General features: G+C 43.1%; 1 protein-coding gene across 2 annotated transcripts in view; it reads left to right on the forward strand.

Moving 5' to 3' along the window:
* Abca1 (ATP binding cassette subfamily A member 1) overlaps positions 1-14,166 on the forward strand; it is a 136,196-nt gene that overhangs the window by 11,249 nt on the left and 110,781 nt on the right. For both annotated transcript variants that reach the window (XM_029555297.1, XM_008851702.3), the window contains exon 2: positions 13,762-13,927. In XM_029555297.1, coding sequence (XP_029411157.1) covers positions 13,862-13,927 — 66 coding nt within the window. In that variant the 5' untranslated portion in view covers positions 13,762-13,861. The remainder of the gene's footprint in view (positions 1-13,761; positions 13,928-14,166) is intronic.

Here is a 14,166-nt window from a genome sequence, read left to right on the forward strand (position 1 = left end):
TCCTTTTTGCAGCCCCACCAGGAGTGGATGAGTGTTCCCCTTTCCCCACATCCTCTCCAACATTTGGTAACATTTGTTCTCTTGGTCTTAGCCAGTCTGACTGGGATAAGATGAAATCTTAAAGTGGTTTTAATTTGCATTTCCCTAATTATTAGTGATGTTGAACATCTTTTAAGATGCTTCCTGGGGATGAGATTGAATCTCAACATACTTTGAATTGGTATTTCACGTTGCTATCATTTGTTCTCTTGGTCTTAGCCAGTCTGACTGGGATAAGATGAAATCTTAAAGTGGTTTTAATTTGCATTTCCCTAATTATTAGTGATGTTGAACATCTTTTAAGATGCTTCCTGGGGATGAGATTGAATCTCAACATACTTTGAATTGGTATTTCACTGATGGCTAGTAAGGTTGAACCTTTTCATGTGTTGATTGGCTGTTTGTCCTTCATCTTTTCAGAACTATCTCTTCATTTCATTAGCCCATTTATTGATTCAGTTGTTTGTTTTGTTGGTATTTAGCTTTTTGAGTTCTTTATACATTTGTACTAGATATTAATAAAAGCAAAATTTTTCTTCTATTCTTTAGGCTGTCTCTTAAGTTGTTTATTGTGCAAAGTTTTAATTTCTTGCCATCCCCCTTTCGTCAATTATTGGTTTCATTTCCGGAGCTGTTGGAGCTTCCTGTGACCCTCTATACCATTCCTGGGTATATACTCAAAGGGTTCTAAGTCGACATACCACAGAAGTCCTTGTCTGTCCATGCTTATTACAGCACTATTCACAATACAAGTTACAGAATCAGCTGAGGTGTCTATCAATAGATGAGTGGATGAAGGAAGGATAAAGGGTTCTACCATCCTGTTTGATGACACACCCCGGTGCCCTCAGACCTACTAGGCTAGGTTCCCCCTCTTGAATGTTCTACTGTCTCCTAATTGTACCACTGTGTGGCTGAACCTTTAGCACATGGGCCTTTAGAAGAGATTCACGATCCAAAATATAGCAAAATTTCTCTTGTTGACTCCTCCGTGACACTTTTCCTTGACAATCTAAGGAAATCTCTGTCCTCTCTGTGCTCCTTCCTGTAAGCATTTTAATATTAGTTCCCTAAGTGCACCATCAATGAATGAGGAAGTAGATCACGTTTTTGATGTTGGAAGTGGGAGCAGTGCGTTGATTTGTCATTCAGGTTGGGCTGTATTTTCTATGGCTACCAGGTACATGAGGTCCCAGGCAGATTTTTCCTTTTCTTTCTTTGGGGGAGGGAGGATCATCTTCTCTAGTCTCCTCATCATAAAGATTTGCGCTTTGTTTTAGTTTTTTGCTTCCTAACTGGGGCTTCTTTCTACCATACTAGATTTCAGAGTAGTTGTTACAGTGCCCTTTAGAAAAGTAAAAAGAAGCTATGTACATAGAAGTCTAAATAGAGAGCTTAAATGAACACTGACTCCTTAACTACTGCACTGACCTTATTTATTTATTGTCTCTGTTGGGCCAGTTTGAATCTCTCAACTGAAACTTTTCTCTCAAATATGAATTGTTCTTTAGTGTTCAATTCAAATAAAAAGAAACTTCTATAGAAATTCTGAATGCCGACGGGTTTCTAGACACTGTTTCCTTTATGCAAAAGTAGAAAATTCTGCTGCTAATTTTGACTGGTTAGTATTAAGTATGATTCGAGGCAGGTACTTTTTTTTTAATGTTAACAATTGTGATAATTGCAGTGAGGACCTTGAGTTCAAAATAAAGAAAGCCTTTGGTCAAGTTGTATTTATTCAGTTGTCAGTCTTATGGGATTTGCAAATGGAGTGGAATTAGTGCCTTTTTCCAGTTTGCAACCTAGTCACATTTCACATGATCGCAGCGTGGCCCTCTCCTTTGCAGAGGAATGGTTCCAGTGGCTTTCATTAAGGGGAGTGAGTGGATGTGCCTGCAGAGACCAGCAGGGCACTCTGTCTGCAAGCAGAGCTCCATCTGGGCATACTTGCTATCACCTGATGTAGACACAGCATACTGTTGCTTGGAAATAGGAGTGTTGATTCTTTAAATGCCACCATAAAATCACATTTAACAGCAACAAAATGGAGACTAGCAGAAGTTCCTCCCAGTGGCTCTATTTTTTCCCTAATTACTTTTCCTTTGGCACTCAGCATATTTGATTTTTGAAGATCTTAATGACAGAGGCACTTTTAAAGCAAAGAATACATAGACTCTGGATACTACCTGGCTAATAGAGATGGGTTTCCTTCCAGACCTCGAATAACAGTGTTTGTATTATCAGTATTAAAAAATAAAAGGCAGGGCTGGAGAGATGACTCAGTGGTTAAGAGTGCTGACTGCTCTTGCAGAGAACCCAAGTTCGATTCCCAGCACCCACATGGTGGCTATGGAACCATCCTTCACTCCAATTCCAGGGGAATCCGAAGCCCTCTTCTGCCATCCATGGCATTGCATGACACGGGTGCACTCACATACATGCAGGCTATACACTCATACACATAAAATAAAAAAAATAAAATTTAAAAAATGAAATAAAAGGCTAACACACCGTTAAGGTTTTGTTTTTCAGAATCAAAAACAAAATTGTGATCTTGTTCAACTTCCTTCTCTTCATTTAATGAGGTAGCCAGCAAAGTAGTTTGGTCCTTTGTAGAGATAGAGTCTAACCATAAGGTTTGGAGGGCAGGGTGTATGCCTCTGTGCCTGGCCCTGATGAAAAAGTCTCACTTATCTAGTTAGCTGGCACTTGTGATACTGCAAAACAGAGGTGTCTGGGACAGAGGACATTACTTGCACTGCGTCAGTAGATGGCTGGTGAGAGAGCAGTCGAAAGAAGGGTCTTGGTACGGTTCACCTGCTCTCAGAGCTGGCACTTGATAAGAGCTCAGTTTGGCAAAAGTCAAGGAAATACTGAGCTGGAAAAGTTGAATCCAGGTTTTGAAAGGCCTCTTTTTCTGAGTTCTGAACTTGAACCTGTGGGCTTGATGTTCAAGGCTCCTGAGTAATGCTGAAAGTCTTGTATTCTGGGTTGGACCCCTAGGGAAGGGGTCCCTTTTAGCTGGTGTGTTCACGCAGGTTCCAGACTGGCTTGCTTTTTTGAGTTTAATATAAATGAGTGTCATTCCCAGCAAATGAGAGACGCATTGAGGAAATCAAGTGAAATGCTGCCCCACTTGAGGTCGATTTTCTTTAAACACAGGTGGAAATTTTGTCGTCATTTTGGACTGCCTGAGCCTTTTCTTTCAATGAAATTCTGGTTTCTTACTGCAGTGAATCTGCATTAAGTAGTGTTTCTCAGAGGTTGCTGCAGAGGCTGCCGTTCTACAGGTCCTTCTTCCTGGAATAATTGATAGAGAGACTGGAGAAAATGGGGTAGAGGGGAAGCCCTAGGAGAGGCTGAAGACCTGTTGAGAGGCAGCAGTGGGCTGTAGAAAATAGGACCTAGAATGTTAGGACAGTGTGGAGAGAATAGCAGGGACCTCCCTGCCTCCCCCCAACACACACATAAAGGGATTTTGTGGCAAAGCATTGGCTAGAAATGGTACCAGGATACTAAGGTAAGTTTTACTTCTCCCAATGCTCCAGGCACTGGAGAGAGCTCCAGTTTGCTCTGGAAAGGCCCTTGAAGGGAATGGTCCTCTCTGTGGACTCAGTGAGGAGACACATTCCTTTAATTGTCTTCCCATTCTGGGCCCAACCCTGAATGAAAGCTTCCCTCTGTGAAGTGGGTGCCACTCATCATTCTAATAGCTAGGTGTGCTGTACTTACTTCACTCCAGGAACTAGATTAATGTTTTATATACATCATTAGCTCTATTTTATGGACAGGATGTTGGGACTCAGATTCTAGGGTCCCAGAGCCAGTGAATAATCCCTGACTCCGACACTTTCTTTCTTACTACTAGACCAACTAATTAAAGAAGACAAGAGTTAAGGATGTGAAGAATGTGCTATGCATTAGAATAGATCCATAGGAAAGAGAAAACAGTGAAAGAGTCCAGTTTGTACCCCTAATCCTTTGAGCATTTTAAAATCAATATATACTGTTTAGGCTGGAAGAAGGTAGGAGGATGTCTGAAGAGCCTTCAGAGATGTAAGCCAAACAAAATGATTGTGGCTGATACAGTCATTGAGCCATTTCTCCTAAGATACTCTTGGAAAACCCCCTGGAACAACAGGGAACTATCTGACCAAGTTTTTCTGCAGATCAAGGCTTGCCAATGGAGGCTTGCGTGTCTGTAGCTGGTAGCTCTACATGTTTGGGGATTAATAGTCTTTTCCCTTCAAGTCCTTCCTATTCTAGCATCATGATTGTAGTTGAAATGTTTTACTTTTCTTTCTTAATGACTAGCTATCATGCTGACAGTTTGATTTCTTGTCTAAGAGAAAGTTTCATTTTCCTATGTGCTACATACCTCTGACCAGGGAAAAGGCAAATAGTTGTATGATTTGCTAAAGTCTTTCTTTGAAGGTTGCTTTGTGTTTATTTAGTGGAAATTAGTAGGAGATGAGGGGCTCTCTCTAGAATTTTCTTAGAATTCTCCCTCAATAAACAAGGATTTGGATCTAGGACAGATTTGCTTCCAGAAAGCCTGACTCTTATTTAAGAGTTTTTAAAAGTCCCGAGACCATTTATTTAGTTGGTAGCAACACTGGAATGTTCAGGGTGATAAATAGGATCATTGACTATCCAACTATCAGAGACACGATGGGACTAACATTAAACTTTTAGTATCTCCTTTAGAATAGAATTGTCCACAACATGAGTGATGATGCTTCCCCAAGGCAGTTGCAGATCTGTACAGCCTTCATGCATTCCTGATGACAGCTTTTATGAATTCATGTCATAGCTCTCATTTTGAAAATTAGCTATTAGCAAATAATTTGGTCTTGGAAGTTACATATGTGTTTCAGGGTGAAAGATGTGTTCATAATCATATTGATTGATGTTTTTGGTATTTTAAGCCTTTTGCCTCCCTAGTTACAATTGTTGGGGTTGATAAAAATCATTGACTGTATTGTTCAGTGAGTGATTGTTAGCAGAGCCCCTTCTAAAATAGTAAAAAATTTCTGGGAATGATGAAATAACTTCATTTTGGGCTTGATTTTTACTTTGGAATATTTCTTCTTGCCCCTTTTATTTTCTCAAATTTAAGTGTTAAAATATTACATTTTAGTTGGACGTGGTGATGCATCTGAGCACTTGGGAGGTAAAGGCAGGTAGATCTCTGTGAGGCCAACACCAGCCTGGTTTATATAGTGAGTTCCAGGCCAGCTCAGGCTATAGGAAGACCCTGCCTCCAAACAAACAAACAAACAAACAAACATATTACATTTTAGGTAGGGACATAATTAAGGAAGACTGAGTTCTAGCCTATGGACCTTCTGTTGATCCTTTAATCAAGAGCAGTCTGTGATATAGCTGTGGAGCTCAAGGGAGTATCATTTAAAGGATATTAGGGATAAAGAGCCTGTGACATCTGGAGGCCAGAAAAGTTGCACCAGGGCAGTCAGTTTAGCTTCAGGCTTTATAAAAGCTGGTAGGTCAGCCTGGGAGAAATTATAGGCTGTCTCAGAATCCCTCCCATCCCATAACAGCTCATCCTGTCTTAAATCATGGGTGTAGTGAGTCTGTTCCTGCCAGGTCCTCTGGCCTTTGATAACCTCATTACACATTTCCCTGAACGTGGCTACTGATCCAGAGACACAGGCTCAGAGAGGCAATTAGAGAACAGGTCTTTTCTGTTCTAAAGCAAGCACACTCTGTTGGGCTTATAAGTTTCATATCCTGATATTGCAGGACCTTGCATAACTCTCTGGGGATGAGACACACGAGCCACATCTGTGCTTCTTGTTTTTGCACCAATATTTCATGAATAGACAATCAGTTGAGCTCTGGCACCTTTTCTTTTCATATCTGATACAGTTAGATTTGCCTCCTTCTTTTTCTGGGTAGCCATTCAGTGATATGAAGCATCTAGAACACCACAGATATGCACATTTGTTTTGCCCGTTTCACCTCATTTGATAAAAGGACATCTCCAGACAGTTTTATTAAGAGATACCTGCAGCTATGGTCAGAAGTTTTGCCTTGCATCTCACTTCTGCTATGTGGAAATTTGTCGTAAGAGCAGAGCGCACACACGTGCATACAGAAACACACACGTTTATTTATCTAATAGCTGTTATATAACCACTGCTTTTGGAAAATGAAAATTAGCTCCTGGATACATATCCAGAGTTTGAACTATTTGGATAGAATTGGGAAGAGAAATGCATTCAGAATAATCAACAGACTCCTAAGAGAAATAACTTAGCAGGAAAGGGCAAGAATTCTTGGAAATGATTTAGGAGCTACCAGGGTGCTGTCTTGTAAATCTAAGTAAGCAATTGGCTTCTGGGGTTTCCTCAGCCTCTTAGCATGTAAGGTTACAGGAGATGTGGTAGGAGGCTCTCCTACATCTAAGGCAATCTGTTTACAAATACAGTGATCAGTTGGAGCACAGATTTGGGAAAGTCCCCTCCCTCCTCCATCCAGAGGCACCAACTTCTCTGTCCTAGTGAGACACGGCACTTGTGTGATTGTTGCTTGGGGACTTCGCTGTTGGAAAACAGGCCCTGGCTAAGGCATTGCCACTCATGGGCTGAGTGACTCCCTCTGATGGAGCCCAGCACTTGCATCCTGTCAGTGTTCTTGCAGGAAGGAACAAGACAGGCTCAACCTTTTGTTCTATACAGAAGTGGTCTCTGGTGCTACAACAGTATGACTACATGCACTTTCCCCATCCTGCATTTCTGTCAATGGACTGAATGCTTCAGGGTAGAGCTGGTCACAGGAAGGAGTTCCTGTTTTTTCTTTGGAGTATGCTAAGGGGCATGGGGCCAGGGGGGCTAGAATAAATCCTCCACTTTTCCCTTAAACATGTCTCTTTCTTCTTCTTTTGTTAGTTCTCGTCTCTCATCTTTCTTTTAAATATACATGTCAAGTTCAAAAGGACAAAATGTCTTGGACAGGAAGAGCGTTGTGAGCACAGTCCTAAATGACTAAAGTCATCATTGTCCCTTCCTACCAAGCTGCCTGATTTTGGTTTTTGTTTTTGCCTGTGTGCCATATCGTGGGATCTGTCACTTCAGTTTGTTTTAGGGAAAAGTGAGAAGACTTTATAATGCCGGCTGATACTTAAGTGACTCCTCAGTGGGGAGCATATGGCTGGTCTGCCCTCTTACTGTTTCATCCTAGAGATGCTGCATCATGTTCGGTTCCTTACCATGTTATCTTTTTCCACCTCCTCTGCTGGAATAGAGGCCCTGTGATAACAGGATCTACGCACTTCTTGTTCCCTAGTGAATATGCACAGTGGGAAACTACATTCCGTGATGGGTGCTCACTAAATATTTGTCGACATTAATGGGAACCTGGCAGAACAGAGGTTGTGGTTGTTCTGTAGAATTAATAAGTAATGACCAATATTTATCTACGACTCCCCCTCTGAGGGAATCATACCATTATCAGGTTTTATATTATACGGTTCTTAGATCTTCTAAGGCATAATTTGACTTGTGGGGTGTGTTAGTTATTGTAATAGAAGGCAGATTGTCTTGGCATCAGGTCTGTTGACATGATTTACATACACCAAAACGTACCCCTTTAAAGTTTGCAGTTTGGCAAGTTTTCACACATGTATACAGTTGTGTAACCCCCAACCACAATATTGAATAATTCATCCTCCTCTGTGATCTATCTTCCTATAACTTCTGATTATCAGTGACTTACTTTCTGGTTCTGTTGTCTCGTCTTTTTCAAAATGTTCTGTAAACAGGATCAGACATTGTGTCACTCTTGCGTCTGGTTTGTTTCTCTAAGCACAGGCTGTTGAGATTTGTCTCTGTTCTTGCATGTGTCAGTTGTTTGTTCATTTTTGTCACTAAGTTGACATTTTTATGAATTCACCTGTTGATGGACATTTGTTGTTTTCAATCGCCTAGTCTATAAAAGGCTTCTGTAAAAAATTGCATGCTAATTTTTTGTGTGGACATTTGCTCTCACATCACCTAGGGGTGATGGTTGGACCATATCCTAACCAACTGTATAGCTGTATAAGAAGCTGTCCAACTTTTCCAAAGTGGCTCTTCCATTCTACATTGCTACAGTTGATATACTAAGTTCAGTCACTCCAGTATTTGCTAGTACTTTTTCAAGTTTCAAATTTAGTATGTGTGTAGTGATAACTCATTGTGGGTTTTTGTTTTGTTTTGTTTTGTTTCATTTGGTATTTTGAGACAGGCTCTTCCTGTAGCCCTAGCTGGCCTGGAACTTGCTACGTTAGACCAGGCTGGCCTCAATCTCATAGAGATCAGAGTGCTGGGACAGAAGGTGTCCACCACCACACCAGTCTCATTGTGGTTTTAATTTGCATTTCTCTGAAAGTAATAATGTAAGCATCTTTGCATATTTAGAAAGAATATATTTTAGCAGACCCAGACTTTGCTTTTTTTTTTTTATCTTTTTCTGAGACAGGGTCTCTCTGTAGCCCCAGCTGGCCTGGAACTCACTATGTAGACCAGGCTGGCCTAGAATTCACAGAGATCTTCCTGCCTCTGCCTCCTGAGTGCTGAGATTAAAGGTGTGTGCCACCATGCCTGGCGAACTTTGATATTCTTTAGATACTAAAAACTGCAAAATTTCAGTGGCATTTGGAGTAAAAATTGCTATGCAAATTGTTGAAAGGTTAGAGTTGTCATTTCCTCCTGGTCCACCTTGCACAAACCAAGGTTGAGATCAACTACCAAATTGATAAGTAGGACCAGTGATGAGAACCAAAGAGACTGCCCTCAGAACTGTAGCATGAAGATTGGCAGAGAGCCAGCTTCATGGCCCCAGTGGTCTTAGGAGGGCTCCTTGGGTCTTAGCTAAGCCTAATGTTTATGTAAAGTAGACTTAGATTCACTTATGTTTTCCCGGATGCCTGAGGGGTCACCAGGGAAGCTCAGCAGTCCTTTGTGACTCTCTTGAGTATGTTGTAGAAGCCAACAAAACACAGAGCACCCTCTCTGGGGACAGTTTGCCAGAATCAGTTAATCAAGCTTGAGAAATCAGTTACCACAGGCCTGAGAATGCCACCACCTTAAATTCTGAAACCTTGTTTCTCATGTACATCTTTTTTAAAAAGTAAGACCATATTTGGGGGCTGGAGAGGTGGCTCAGCAGTTATAAGGATGTACTGCTTTTGCAGAGGACCTGAGTTGAGTTCCTAGCACCTATGTCGGGCAGCTTACAACTGCCTGTAATTCCAGCTCCAGATGACTCAACACCTTCTTCAGGCCTATGCGGGCAATGCAGTTATATGCACATACCAACACATACATGCACACATATCTACATAATTGAAAATAAAAGTAAAATCTTTAGTCAGGTTTGGTGACATATACCTTTAATCCCAGCACTGGGGAGGCCAGAGCATGAGGATCTCTATGAGTTAGAGGCCAGTGTGGTCTATGTTGTAAGTTCAGGACAGCTCAGGCTACATAGTGAGACCTGTCTTAAAAAGATGGTATTCTGGGGCTGGAGAGATGGCTCAGTGGTTAAGAGCACTGTCTGCTCTTGCAGAGGATCTGGCATTCCCAGCACTCACAGGGTGGCTAACAACTGTCTATTAACTCCAGTTCCAGATGACCTGATGCCCTCTTCTGACTCTGAGGGCATTGCACGACATGGGTGCAATATATGCAGGCAATATATTCATACATAGAAAGTAAAAATAATAAATAAAATATCTTTAGAAAGATGGCATTCCCTGAAAGCTTTCTATAAGCCAGTACCATTGTTTTGCACACTAGAGACAACAGAGATAAAGAACCAGGAACATCCTTGTCCTGACTCAGAATGGGGATGGATTCTGGAAAGGAAAGCAGAAGTTGCTGAAGACCACCAAGGAAGGGCTGGCTCCTCACCCAGGTGTGGGTACGGAGAGGTGATGGGGAAGGACTCCCAGGCCAGTAGCAGCGGAGTAGAGATTAGGCAAGCTGTGAGTGCTGGAGAAAGTATTCAGGGCAAAGGGACATGACAGTGAAGTCCTAGGTGTAGGAGAGAGTACAATGCATTCCTAACCTGTGTCCTGATCCAGGGCATTGCCAAGCAGATGAGGAGAGGTGAGAGTCACTGGAGGCCCAGCAAGGAGGTTGGGTAGACCTCTGTGAGAATTGGGCTCTGTCCTTAGGGTGCTGGGAGGCAGGAGAACGGTTGGTGGTGGAATATTTAGATATTTGGTTTAGTTGGACAATTTGGTGCTCTGTGTCAAAGGAGGAGAGTGGGGCAAGACTGGAGCCCAGGACGCCAGCTGGCGTTGCTGCTGTGGTCATGCAGGAGCAAGAGGAGAGGAGCCTGTTGACTGGCGAGGATTCTGGAGTGGGATTCTTTCCAGCCAATAACTGGAAATGTGTGTAAGGGCAGGAGCGAGCATGCTATGCTTTGAAACATTGAGAAATCCAGTGCATAGGACTGCCTCCTTTTTGGAAAACTGATGTGGAAATGGCCCTTTGACTTTTGTTACCTGACTAGAAGGGTTCAAGCATTGCCAAACCCTCATCCTCTATTGGTAGAACTTCTCTTGCATTGATCGTTCTGTTCTTTTTTTTTTTTTTTTAAATTATTTAGCTTTTAAATTTTATGTGTATGAGTGTATTGCCTGCATGTAGGTAAGTACACCCGTGTGGTGCAATGCCTGCGGAAGTCAGAAGAGGCTGTCAGATCCCCTGGGACTGGAGTTACAGACAATTGTTAGCTGTCATGTGGGTGCTGGGATTTGAACCCGGGTCTTCTGCAAGAACAACCAGTGTTCTTAACCCCTGAGCCATCTCTCCAGCCCCGATCATTCTGTTCTGATATGGAGGGGTGGGTGAGAATTGTGCAGGTGGGCAGGATGCCGAGGTGGGCAGGAGGGACTATTTGCATACAGCACAGCCAGAGAACTTTCTCTGACTTGATGGCCTCTTTGGTGTGGTCTCCTGGGAGCCTGGGGTAAGAAAAGAATCAAAAGACCTGGAAACTCAACTTTTAGAAAATGTTCTCCAAGAAACTCTCCTTTCTTCTCTCATCTCATGAGGACTCTGTAGAGTTCTGTCCCCTCTTTGTCTGAGCATCTCTGCCTAGGGGTCCAAGGAAGCAGTTCTATATCTACATTTCGTCCCAGAAACCAACACTAAGCTACTCAGGTTTTGTCCTTCCAGTTTGCCCTTCCTACCTTTCTGGAAACTAACAATAGAGTTACTAGAAATCATGAAATGTCCTGTTTGGCCAAGACGTAACTATTTCTCTGCTGGAGAGTACCATAAAACAGAAAAATGTAAGCAGGAACTCGAGTTTCTTTGGCATTGACATCATGCCTCATATTGCTTTGTCAAATTACTTCTGTAATCTCATTTAATCCTTAGAGTACCATACAAGGTAGCTGTCCTTATGCCCTTGTTAGATGAGGAACTTGATGCTCAGAGACCATAAAACCTGGCCTATGGTTGGGCAGCTGGGGCTAGTGCATGCCAGGGTTCTTTCTGGTGGGTTAGTTTACCACTTAAAAACAATTCAGTCATGGACTGGAGAGATGGCTCAGAGGTTAAGAGCACTGACTGCTCTTGCAGAGGACCTGGGTTTGATTCCCAGCATCCACATGGTGGTTAACAACAGTCTGTAATTCCAGTTCCAGGGGATCTGATGCCCTCTTCTGATCTCCTTGGGCACTGTATAACACGGGTTATAACTGTATAACACTGACACACATGCAGGCGATACACTCATATACATAAAATAGAAATAATACATTTTAAAAAAGACAAAAAACAGCTTGGTCATTTGGTTGTCACTTCCTTGAGGCCAGTTGGCATTCCAACAGGGAACTGCAAACCAAGGTGGTACTGCTATAGGTTTTCCTCTTGGTGCTGGCCTAGGTCTCTCTCTCTTTCATTTATTTATTTTTTTGAATGAAGCATTCTGGGTAGTCTATGCCCTTTTGGGGTTTGCTGAACAAACAATAAAGGAAAAGGTTTTAAACTGTGACTATCTCAGAATTTATGATTTATTGCATTACTAATGAATGTTTAGAATTACTGTGCTAGGGCAATCCCTTCTTCTGGACACAGCAGATTTCTCCACCTGCCTTTTTTGTTCTAGAAAATTTTTTTTAAATTTAATTTAGTTTTATTTTATGTATGTAAGAGTGTTTTGCCTGCATTACTGTAAGTGTACCCTTGCGTGTATTGCTCATGGAGGCCAGAAGAGGGTGTCAGATCCCCTGGAACTGGAGTTATGGATGGATTTTAGCCACCATGTGGGTGCTGGGAACTGAACCTGAGTCCTCTGCAAGAGCAGCCAGTGATCTTAACTGCTGAGCCGTTTCTTCAGCCCCTTCCTAGAATTTTTTTTTTTTTTGTCCTTTTGAGGCAGGGTCTCCCTGTAGTCCCAGCTGGCCTGGAACTTACTATGTAGACCAGGCTTTCCTTGATCTCCCAGAGATCCACCTGCCTCTGCCTCCTGAGAGTTGGGACTAAAAGTGTGCACCACCAGCCCCAGCCCCTTCCTAGAAAGGGTCCTATCAGAGTCTGCCCCTTGGGCTCATGGAGTTTGAGTGCATTTTATTTGTTTCCATGAGTGGTTCCTGTATTCACAGCTCCTTTTGCTGTTGCTTCCCTATGTACTAGAAGGGCCCTGGAAGGTACAGTTGTTAACAGAGCCATTTCCTAAGTAACGCTGGTTTCCACTGAGGATTTGTGACTACCAAGTGTCGACAGCCCAGCTTTAACCTGTGCACCTCTCACTTTTGGCACTTTTCATTTTCTGTCTGTTGTCCAGCTTTAACTTCAGCCTAATTCTTTGGAATTATTCCAGCATTAATTAAATCCAGCTGTGGGCAGGTGGGACACAGAGTATTCTCTCACCTGCTTGCTAGAACCCCCTTTGCCCTAGCATGGTGGAATACTCCTCCAGGAGATATTTGTGACACTGGAGTAGTAATAATCCACCACGTGCTCAGGTACAGGTAGAGCAAGGTCAGAAGCGTGCTGCATATGTCCCGCCTTTGGGAGCCTGTTGTCACAGATGCTGTGTTTGCCCAGGCCTTGCAGGCTTGCTTCTCTTTGGGATACTGTTTTCTTTCCACAGAGACACAGCATCCATTCGTCCTTATCACCTGGGAGCCAGGTGCAGTGGCATTTCTTCAGTGCTTATTCACAGTCATCCAAGACATGGCGTGCCTTTCCACCTGGGGACACTGCCTTGCTGATGATGGTGCCATTTATCACCTGAAGGACCCGTTGTGACCTGATGAAAATTTTGTCTGCAGCAAATGTTAGAGAACAGAATAAGTCAGTCCAAGCTTGAGGCAGAATTTCCAAATACTAATGACATTTCCTGGTAGGGGAGGAGACAGGCCGCTGGAACTGCAGTGTTTTGGCTACCTGAAGGTGCTTCCTCAAATCTGTTGTCAGAAGTACAGGTCTCATTCTTAAATGATCACACCAATGGGGCTAAAATGATAAGGACTATTGAATCGAGCTTCCAGTCTGCTACCAGTAAGCCTCCCTGAAGCTGTATCTGCCAGAGATCTTGGTGGCAGGGAATCCAGGACTCGTGACCCTGTGAGGAGCAGCCAGGACAGAGTTCTTGGGTGTCAGAGGTGTCTGGTGAGGGGGCTGGAGTCACAGCTCTCATTGGAATAGGACTTCAGGGCAGTTAACTGATAGCTTTCTCTCCTCTTGTTTTATCTTTCAGTTAATGACCAGCCAAAGCGTCCCTGCTGTGAGCTCTGGCCACTGCCTCCAGAGCTCCTGAGCCACACACGCAGGTCACCGTGGGTGCCAGCAGAGGTAACATGGCTTGTTGGCCTCAGCTGAGGTTGCTGCTGTGGAAGAACCTGACGTTTAGAAGAAGGCAAACGGTAAGCATGACTTCTCTCTGGGGTTCTCAATGCTTCCTTCATAGGGTTGGTCTAGGGTTGGAGGTGGGAGGGGAGGGTGCGTTCTTGGTCTTCACAGTCATTGACTGCGTCTGGCACATGGTAACACAAGGCTGTGTGGTTCTGATATGGCTTCATGGCTTAGCATGGAGGGAGGATTTGCAGCTAGATAGGAGTGTTGACCTGGGTTTGTGCTGGTGCCTGGGCATGGGTTCTGATCT

The sequence above is a fragment of the Nannospalax galili genome, unplaced genomic scaffold (genome assembly GCF_000622305.1).
Source record: "Nannospalax galili isolate Female #2095 unplaced genomic scaffold, S.galili_v1.0 scaffold105, whole genome shotgun sequence".
Lineage (NCBI taxonomy): Eukaryota > Metazoa > Chordata > Mammalia > Rodentia > Spalacidae > Nannospalax > Nannospalax galili.